The following is a 10,779-nucleotide window of genomic DNA, read 5'->3' on the forward strand; positions in this document are numbered from 1 at the left end:
TAAGCCTCTCTACTCCAGAGCCAGTGGGTGCCATGGGCCGGGCGGCTAAGTTTGGGGCAGTGGCAAGGCGCCTTTGTGTCCCCTAAGATTACCCCCCGGCCAACCTGCGCTCGGCTCGCCCTTAGGCGCTGGTGACGAGCTGTTGCTTCCCCCCGCGATGGCCACAAAGGGAGCGGGGCCCAGACCCGCCGCTCGTCAATGTCAACGTCGGGTCACGTGACCGCACCTCCCTGCCGCCGCCGGGGAGAGCTTTCCACGTCAGCTTACGTCTCCCCATCTCTTACTTCACGGATCTGCTTCAAAGAGGCAGCTGCGTTAGAGAATCATGTTAAGCTCAGCTAATGCGGAGAAGCCGAGGTAGCCCTAATGATGGATTTTGATGAGCGTGTTCCTTGTTCCTCTAACATGTATTTGCCAAGTTGTACTTACTACGTCTCGGGTCCTGATTTTTCCAGCCTCCCTTCTTTTTTGCCCCAGACCCCGTCTTCTCGCCCTATGACATACTCCTACTCCTCCAACCTACCCCAGGTCCAACCTGTGAGAGAAGTTACCTTCAGGGAATATGCCATTGATCCCTCCAGTAAATGGCACCCCAGGAACAATCTGCCCCACTGCTACTCCGCAGAGGAGATCATGCACAGAGACTGCTTGCCTGCCACCAACACTGCTAGCATGGGCGAGATGTTCGGCAAAAACACAGCTAACGTCTACCACCCCAGCACCAACGTCTCCTCCAATTTCTATAGCACGGTGGGCAGGAACGGGGTCCTACCCCAGGCTTTCGACCAGTTTTTCGAGACGGCTTATGGCACGGCGGAAAACCTGGCCTCGGCGGACTACCCGGTAGACAAGAGTGGCGAGAAGGCGCCCGCGGCCGCCGGGGCGGCGGCGGCGGCGGCAACTTCAAGTTCGGAGGGCGGCTGCAGCAGGGCGGCGGCGGCGGCGGCGGAGAAGGAGAGGCGGAGGCGGCCGGAGAGCAGCAGCAGCCCCGAGTCATCTTCCGGCAACAATGAGGAGAAATCCGGCAGCTCCAGTACGTATAAAGGCAGCGCCCGAGCGCTTTTAGGAAAGGCAGCTTGAAATCTAGCGCACCGCCGCTGTTAAATTTTTATATGCTGTTTTATAAGCATATAAGGTTTATGAAGGGCCTTTAGATTTCCCCCAACAAAACTTTGTTATAAAAGGCGAGATCACGTGTTTAGTGCTGAAATTGGCCGTGAAATACCCACCGGGCAATGGATGCCTTAAAAAAAATTTTCTTTCTCCTTCCTCTTTTTTTTTTTTTTTTAATAATAATAAAAAAGAGCTCTGTGGTCAACTCTCGAAAATATAATAACGTACGTTCGGTGCCTGTAAATTCGGCAAAAAACGGAGATCCCGACTCCTTTGATATCAATGTAATCCAGTGATTTTATAAAAGCCATGTGTTGCACCAGAAGTCTAGTTAGGAGCTGAATTCAAAGCCTTCGCCGTTTTAACGATTGCACTAGAATAGCGTTTAACAGATAAAGTAGCCGCCTGAACTGTAGCAATATATTAAAAGAAACAAATTAACCTAAAGCTGGCCTTTTTGTCTAAAGGAAGCCATTTTACTAAGGCACTATGGCAATTACGTGTTGCCTTCTGTCCAACAGTTTGTTACTTACAATTGTTATTCAATCTGTCAAAGTCTGATTTTTTTATGTGGGCTTTTTAAAAGGCAAAGCTAGTATACGGCTCGGGGAAAAAATACCTCGACAATGAACTGTACCAGAAAAGGAAGTTTTTAAAGGGATAGCAGCTACGTTTAATGTAAAGAGCTCCTGAACCTTGAAACCTTTTATATTCTGCTTAATGAACTTTAAAACCGTAATGGCTAATCGAGAGGAGAATACCTCGATGCGGTGGAGAGCGCGCTTTAAAAAAGCCGGCTGGGGGAGAATGAGGCGCCTTAGCCCCGGGCTCAGGGGCTTTTCCTCTGCTGGGGACGTAGAGCCGGGATTAGTCTAGGGAATGAGGGCGAGATCCTAGCGGGTACGGGCTCGGGGAGGGCTGGGTGCTGGATCCCCCTGCCCAGTGCCGCGCTGCCTGCTGCAGCCAGCCAGGTGATGGCTGCTCCCTGGGCAGCTCCGTGTGCGTAGCGCCCGGCGGAGCAGCCTACAAAGGCTTTCCTCCGGCCCGTGAAATCCGCAGGAACCCCCCGCCACCACCCCTTCCTCCGGCCGCCCTCCCCGCGGAGGCAGTGAGGCCGGATCCCCGCGTCTCGGCGGGGGCTTCGCCCTGCCCGCTGCCCGGGGCCGCGGCGCTGCGGGAGCCGGCGGGTCCCGGCTGGTCCCGGTCCCAGGCTGCCCGCACCCGCCAAGGCGGAGGGCTGGCGCCCAGCTCGGACCTGCCAACGCCGGCCCCGGAGCGGGCAAAAGGCGTCTTTTCCATATTGATATGTTTTGCCTGAGTGTGTCCCCCCGCCTTCCTTAGCCCCCGCCGCCGGCCACCGCCGGGTCTCAAACGCCTCTGCCTTTTTTCACTCCACAGGTGGACAACGTACCCGTAAAAAGAGATGCCCATACACCAAATATCAGATTAGAGAGTTAGAAAGGGAGTTCTTCTTCAGTGTCTACATAAACAAAGAGAAACGCCTCCAGCTCTCCCGAATGCTCAATCTGACCGACCGCCAAGTGAAAATATGGTTTCAGAACAGAAGAATGAAAGAAAAAAAAATTAACAGGGACCGATTACAATATTACTCAGCTAATCCACTACTTTAAAACTCATAGCGTTTTTCAAGACGAGATTAAATTCAGATTTCGCCCTTGACAAGGTCAAGCCACGGGGTTACGTGGAGGAAGGAGGTGTGTATCTGACGGGACTCGAAGAATCCAAGGTTTTACATACATGTAAATCTACTCTGGAACTTCAGTGATGATTTTTTATATATATATATATATTTACATATCAACTGGAATCGATTTGATTTTGGCACACATGGCATCCTTTTCTAAACGTGCACGTCACCTCTGAGTGCAAAATTCATACCTCTTACCTTTCCAGGCACTGCGGCTCACCCTGCTACCGCTTTCGGCAGGCACAGGCGGGGACGGCACCTCTCCGTCCCCGGAATCGCCCACCCCCGGCCCCCACTCGCCCCTGCGCTGCTGGGGAACAGCTGTCTGGAGATTGCCAGGTCGAGCTCACGCAACCAGGACCACTGCAGAATATAAACTCTGAGAAATAATCTTTTGTCCTTCCTTAGCGGAAAATGTCTAGGCTAGAGGCAGCGCTCCCTCGCCCGTGGGTTTGAAAGGAGAATTTAAGGGGGGCGACGACGACGACACAGAATTAAAGGGAGGGGGGATGACATGCCTACACCTTCACGAGGCCAAACGCGAGCAGTTGTAATATGGATGTAGTGATGGGTATAATAGCGTTTCCTTTGAGGGTGTGGGGAGGGAGGGGGTAGGGGGAAGAAAGTCTAAATGAAAGACTTAAATATTTACTTAAAAAATCAGGTATAAATTCGCCATATGTCGTAAAGAAACAATCACTGAAAAAAAAAAAAGATTTAGCAAATTTTAATTAGCTCTCGTTTTATTTATGACAACTGACTATGCGTTGCCATCTTTTCAGAGACAAATCATATTTAAATACTAAAAATAAAACGGCAAAAAAAAAGTGTGAATTTCAGCGTTTTTAAAGGAACAACTCCATAAAGGAAACTAACCTTCTGGCTTCTGGCTCACAAACTTTCTTCAGGAAATACCTGTGGAGAACGACAGTTTAGCAAATACCACACAACACTTAATTGAAACTTGGAGTTGTGCAATGCACTAACATTGGATCATTAAAATAACTCGATCGCATGTTCGTTTAAAGGTGACTAGTGAGGAGTTTAAACAGAAGCCAAACAATGTAAATATGGTAATTTTGTTGTTGTCTACTTTAAATGTCATGAGCTCTACTTTGTCGCCCAGTCGACATATGCAAAGAATGGAGAGTTGTTCGGAGTTATTTTAAATATCTATAAATATATATATTTCCCTGCAGGAACCAAAGCGTGAAAAAAAAAAAAAGCAATTTAAAAAAGAAAAGAGAAAAAAAAGGAAAATATTTAAAATTCTATATCAGTTTACAAAGGATACGGTGTTCTATCGTTAAGGTAATTTGCTGTTGAGAATATCTGAATGTATATTTCATACAGGAACGGTGTTTTACAAGACTTGTAAATAATAAAAAAAGAACCCATGACCTATTTTGTTCGAATGCCTTTTTTTTTTCCTGTTTTTTTTTTTGTTCCTTTGGGGCTAAAGGGTGTGGGATTTCTTTACATGTGCAACAAAGTGGTGATAAGACTGTTTTTTGATTAATAAATTTACCAAATGGATGTAATTTCTTTGACACGGTTCACAAAATGCAATATCTTTATATGACATCACTGTTTTCAATATGTATCATCTATATGTATATACAGTTTTCTTTTAATATGCGAAAGTATTTGGTTGCATGTATACAGTGGAACAGCGCACAAGGAAAATAAAAAAATGGAAACTTTATATTTTTACTCTGGTGTTGCGTTACTGCATGTGCTTTTATCTGATGTAACTCTGGGACCCAAAATTCCTCCTGACCTTGTTCAGTCATTTGGGGGGGAATTATTCTTCTTCTGTGAACTTCGCTGTTAAATCTTCTGCTCTGGAATTAACAAGTGAACCTAGGCTTGTTCAAGCATCGTTTCAGCAGGTCACAGGAAAAGGAAAAAGAAGTATGTTCCTAGCTCGCTACGTGTTAGGCCTTTTCTTTATCCTGCCAACGCCGGCAGGGCAAGGTCCTGTGCTCGAGGGTTTGATGTGACATTGCTGTTTGCTCCCTGCCACATGTGTCCAGGAGAACTGCTTGGGAAATGTTTCCAGTGTCGGTAGCGTTTGGGGCAGGTTTTATAAGCCCGGCACCAAAGGAAAGGTCCAAGCCAGCCGACGGATGTGGCCAGAAGCGTGAGAGCCCTAAGAAAATTGTTGTCTTTGAAAAAAAATCCACATGGCAGCGTGGTGGAAACGGACTGTTTGAAATTGTCCTTGATCTCCAAGGCAGGGAGAGGGTGGACTGAGGCGGGCGGGGGGGGGGGGGGCGAGGGGGAGGAGGGCTGGAGGGAGAAAGTTAGGAGGGGGGGGAAAGAAAACCCCAAAGCCCAAACAATAGCTGAGATAGGAATGTGTTTTGGGAAGAGTGTTTGAATCTTTAATGTTGACCCTAATCCTAATCAGGAGAAGAAAGTACATTCTGTTTTCTCATTGTTTACTGGCTTTGAACTTCTGTATTGCTTGGACATCACCCATAAACTTGAGGTGAAGGACTTACTGACTTTGGGCCTTTGTTGACAACCGCCACCCAGCCAGACAACGTCTACCAAAAGGAAATGTTAAAAAGTGATGGGGGGAAAAGGAGACTTTGCTTGTTTGTTTGTTTGCCTAGTATGCAAGGGGGAATGCCAGTTAAAAGGAGATGGACAGATGGACGGGCGATAGAAGAGGGACTGAGGGGCTGATGGAGAGCTGCATGGCAATGAAAGTTAAGCCAGCAAGCTTCCTTTCCTGGTTAAAAATTAACTGGCATTCATAGCCAATCCCAGAGACGGTTAAACCCATTGAGTTTCTCTGGTCGGGGTTTTGATTTCCTAGCCCAATAAAATCTCATCCTCTCTGTTGCTGTGACAATGCGACCATAAAAAGTGTCCATGACTCGTCCGCTAGCCTGTACGAAATGCATCGCTATAAAGGCAGCGGAGGCTTCTGCACCGCGAGGTGAGCGGGCACTGCCCTCCGCCGCCGCCGTCCGCCCGCCCGCTTGCCCGCGGTTCTGCCGCGGGGCCCCGGCAGGACGGCGGGCGGGCGGGCGGACGGCGGCGGTTTGGGGGCTTGTTTGCCACAAGATGGCGATCTTCAGATCAATGTCAAAGCCGCCCGGGGCGAGGGGAACAGCCCTGCAAAAAAAAAAAAAAAAAAAAAAAAAAAAATCTTGGCCTTTGTTCATTTTGCATCCCTGGAGCCGCACGGGTAATTATTGCACTTACCGGGCTCGGCGTTACAAAAGCCGCTCGGGATGCCGAGGGGGGGAAGCCGCTGGGGCTTTTCGGTGGAGTTAAAGTTTCCTAAAAATTAGGAAATGCGCGAAGGTAAGTGTTTTATACATCTACCCTGCGTGGAGAGGGGCGAGGAGTGTGCGGTGATCGGTGTGGTACCTAGCGAGCTGGGGTGGCCCATGCCCCGACCACTGAGCACCGCGGGAAAGAACCGTAGGGAGGGGAAGCGATGCAAAAAGTTGGTGATTAAGATGTGAAATAACATAGAAGGGACTTTCTAAGTTGCAGCTGACCTTTTATTTTCTCTTCGTAAAGTTTTGGCCAGCCGCGTGGAAAATCCACGTTATCTGGAAATATTTTTTCAGAGCAACTTGTAGCTTTCTTCCAGTTATAAAAAAATTGTAGCACTGGAAATATTATGAAACTTGACATTTATGTGTGGAACAGTAGGTGTCTTCAATCAAATAGATCTATGGCAACACAGACTGCAAATGACAGACAATTCTGACGGTCTTATTGGACTTGAACTGTAGTTTAGTTAGGGTCGTTTGGTAACTTTAAAGGGTAGTCTGCTTCCTCGCAGCTGGATACAGATTGTGGTAAACAAGTTTTGACACACTTATGCTAAAAACTATTCATGTGATTGCATATTAAGTCAATGTTCATGGAAGACCAGATTCGGATTTCCTCTATCTATCTATCTATCTATCTATCTATCTATCTATCTATCTATCTATCTTTCTAAATCAGCACATGTGCTGTAAACAAACAATAGTCACACATTCTTATGTGCTCAGGGCTGCTCTGGGTTGTAGCTTTGAAACTCTATCCTCGCTACGAATATCCCTAACTCCAGGTTACTTTTCTCGCCCATAAAATTTTCACATGTTTTTGTTATGTCTCCATTTGAGAAGGGCGGGAGGGAAGGTGGTATTATATGGAGGACATACTGGTTTGGTTGCATATTTTAATCTACATGTTTCTTAGGAGAGGGTATACAATTTTTAAATATCTGTCCGAAAAAAAAAAAAGGATCATTTTGTTCTTGCTCTCGTATGTAAAGTAATGCAACTTGCCTGCAGTATTTTTTAAGAAGTGCCCTTTAAAATTGTGCTTCCAGGGAACTTTTGCAAGTGTAGTTAAAAGCACATGCTCAGTCGACAGAGAGCAGTTTTTAGATTATTATCGGAACCTATCGATTTCATCAAAGATGCTCCATTAAAAGCTGGGGGATGTTGATCTCTTTTGACCTCCCCTCGGCAGCGCCAGGACGTGAGAAGCCACGTCTCGGGAAGGAGCAGGGCGATTTGAGGGTCCCTTTGCAACATTTCATTTTACACCAGTCAAGTTAAACTCAGCATATTTGATCAAATATTTATTTTCCCCCTTGTTGTTTCCCTGCCCCATTCAATACTCGACTGAATAAATCAAAGGGACCCCAGCAGCAGCTAAAGCGCCCTCTGGTTACGAATTGTTTACTGACGGCCGCGGTCATAGGATAATATTTTAAAAAAACAAGCTTGTTTCTTACAATAACTGTTTATTATTTCACATGATTTGGGTTTGCATGTTTTGGAGGGAAGAGGCGAAGCCAACTCAGTGTCTACACTGTGTTTAATTAATCGTGTACTCAACTTCAGCTCACATACCACATCCAAACCCCTGGGAGGCTTTTTCATAAGCTCTTTGGGTTTGTGTTTTGTTGTCTTTTTTTTTTTTTTTTTTTTTTTGTCACAATCTTTTCATTAAATGCTCTGAAATCGAAACTTCAGGCCAACGTGTGTGTCTGAGAGCCAAGCTATACCGCAACCAAAAAAGATATTTGTGTATGCATCCAGATCTTATTTAAAGGAAAGACAGCTACAAAAAGGGGAGAAAGGATACAGTTTCAAATGCTTAATACAGCTGTGCGGCCCATCTCTCGCAATAGAAGGGGTACACTTAAAAGACCGACTTGGGTATATAAGGTTCTCCCGACACGTATATAACCCGATACCGTTGTTGCTTCCGCACGGTGTTTGGGGCTCTCCGGACAATGGAAAGCCCCGTTGTTCTCGCCAGTGCCGGAGGAATGGCGAGGAGATAAAGCCCTAATGAATTGGTTTGGGTATATTTTGTCCTGCCGCACGCTAGAATTCGGAGCTCGTCAGAATTGCTTGCAAAATATGTTCCTAATCCAAATGAGTAAAACGATACACATATACTATAAAACATAGTTAGGAGAACAAGCCTCCGGATGGCTGGAATAAAATTAAATCTCAGCCTAATTTTTAACAGGATAATCCGCCAAAACAAGCCAACACCCACCCACCCCACCCCTCCCCAGCGTGAAAGAATTTCTAGTAAAGATAAAATTAGTGGGGCCGTCATTTGTCACCTAACTTGGCACAGACGCAGTTCCTAAACCTCCTGTTTGAAATCCGCCTTCTTTGGAGCACATCCAGGGGGAAAAAAAAAAAAAAAAAGGAGGAATCTGGCACACACGCACGTTCCTGACAACTGACAGTTCCAATATTAAATAACTATACCCTGATTGCATTAATTTTTGGAGCTGTATAAAATGTAATCCGCGGCTATATTCTCAGACAGGCGGCGCATGCACTCCTGCCACAGACTGCGAGGCCATTTACGTTTTCACAAATTGCAGTTTGCCCGTGTCTACAAATAAAAGCATATTTTAATTAGCTCGCAAAATGCGTCTCTGGATTAACAGTGCTGATCTTTTGGGTTATACGGGCCAATAATAAAAAGATAAATCACGGTTTAACACGATACATTTTGAGATTTCCAGTCAGAGTTCGCTTAGGCTGAGCTGTCGGTTTTTATTTATTCCCTTTTTGTTTTTAATTTTAGTCCAACCAATAAAACGACTTAACGACGCTATTAATGCATCTATTATATTTTTCTTAGATCAATAAAGTTTTATTTTGATAGTGTTGTCTCTGTACGCCGTGAATTTAGATTCTCCGCGAAAGCACCTTCTCGCCGGTTTTGATATTTATCAGAATTTTATTTGCTCGGTTTTATAGACCCTCGGATAGCTTTACTTACAGAAGTAGAATTAAAAAGAAAGTATTTCTCGTCCCCTGGCGTCCACAATATTCTTTAAAATTTCTTTTAAACAGGGGTTAAGCTCCAAGGGACACATTGTTAAGCGCTGGAAATGCAGTAGCTACACCCAGCGCATGCCAAATTAGCTCAGTTTAGTCAGAATTGACCATTATCTTTTATAGTCACGAATCAAGTGAACATTATTAGTTTTACTTCACTGGGTTTGATGATGCTGGTTACTATTTGCCTTGGCCTTGTTAGCGATTAAAGAAAGCGGAGATAATGCAACGCCGAGCTGAGTTCATGATCTAGACAGAGTCAGTGCCTTGACCATCAAACCGGCACCGTTCCCTGCGATCTACACAACAACACACGGCCTTGCCGACGGCAACTCCCGCAGGACATGACACGGGGGACAAACCCCAGCCCTCTGCCACGAAACCTAGGAGACGAGGCTAAAGAAAACTTAAAACCTTCCAAATTATCCCTGGTCTCCGTGCCTTTTGTCTGATTTCCCTGCATTAGCTTCCAGAGAGGGAGAAGAAGCCAACTCGTGTTTCTTCGATGCATTTCGAGTCGTTTTATTCCGGCTGACGAGGAGTGCAACGTACTTTTATAGGCCTCCCTCCCACCCCCCCACCCCCCCCTTAACCCAATTTTTTAAAAAGGAGCTGCTTACTTTAAAAACAGCTTTGGAAGGATTTCAAGTGTTGCTCCTCGGTTCCGTATGGCTTTTAGGTTTGCAATCCATTTCTATTTAATTTGGCAAATGCAAAATAAACATACCGCAAGAGCGGACTTCCTCGGAGTAATTTTTATACCTGACTTGTGTAGAGAAATGTATTTGGAAGGCGGCGTTGGGGCTCACGTTTCATTTTATTTAGATCTGTATTTATAACGCTAAGCCTATTGATAATAGCCTTCCTGTATACCAGCCAATAAACCGGTGCCTTATATGGTATTAATTTAGTTAGCAGTGATATAGCCCTCATAGGAATCTGATAAGGGTTTGTCCATCGCACATTAACACATCGCGGTGTTAGTCGGGTTGGGGAAATACAAACAATATTACAGGACGAAATGCGGGGGGAAAAAACCAAACTCGAAGGGTTTCTATAGGCTGTGGGATCTACCCCTGTGACCGCATCCCACGGACCGGCCAGAAGGAAGCCGCGCTGTGATGCTTGCCCCGTCACACTGGAAAAATCAGACGCCTTTCCATAAAGGTTTTATGGGTATTGGGAAGTTGTAGCAGCCTCTGCCTGCCCCGGCGTTTCCAGCGGGCGCGGACGGAGGCTGGAGAGGGCCCCGCCGGCTCGGCTCGCCCGCGGGAAGGGACACTTGCCTCCTGCCGCAAGGAGGGATTCCTCCGGGGGAATGTCACGCTGTGGAAAAAGCATTTCCTCGTGGCAGGCGAACACTGCGGGACAGGGCCACGTGGGGCTTGACAGATCCGTGGGGCGGGGGGAGGAAGGGCCGCCCCAGCCCCTGTCCCGCGCTGCTCCCCGTGGCGGTTTGAACGCCAAGGGTAGGCGCCGGGGGATGCGGGGCGCCGCGCCCGCCCCGCCGCCAGCCCGCCCGGCAGGCAGCGGCCCCGCCGCCGCCGCCAGCGCCCTCCCGGGCACGGCAGCCGGGTGCCAGGGAGCGGCTCTCGCCGGGGACGACGCTGACCCGGCCGG

The 10,779-nt window shown here is 47.0% G+C and overlaps 1 protein-coding gene across 1 annotated transcript; it reads left to right on the top strand.

Moving 5' to 3' along the window:
• The first annotated feature begins 366 nt into the window (after positions 1–366).
• On the top strand, positions 367–2,744 carry HOXA11 (homeobox A11). Its single transcript, XM_075140757.1, has 2 exons — positions 367–1,033; positions 2,512–2,744. Exons 1-2 carry the CDS (start codon positions 367–369, stop codon positions 2,742–2,744), a joined length of 900 nt encoding a protein of 299 aa, XP_074996858.1.
• Positions 2,745–10,779: the final 8,035 nt, after the last annotated feature.

This window comes from Calonectris borealis, chromosome 2 (assembly GCF_964195595.1).
Source record: "Calonectris borealis chromosome 2, bCalBor7.hap1.2, whole genome shotgun sequence".
In the NCBI taxonomy this organism is placed as follows: Eukaryota; Metazoa; Chordata; class Aves; order Procellariiformes; family Procellariidae; genus Calonectris; species Calonectris borealis.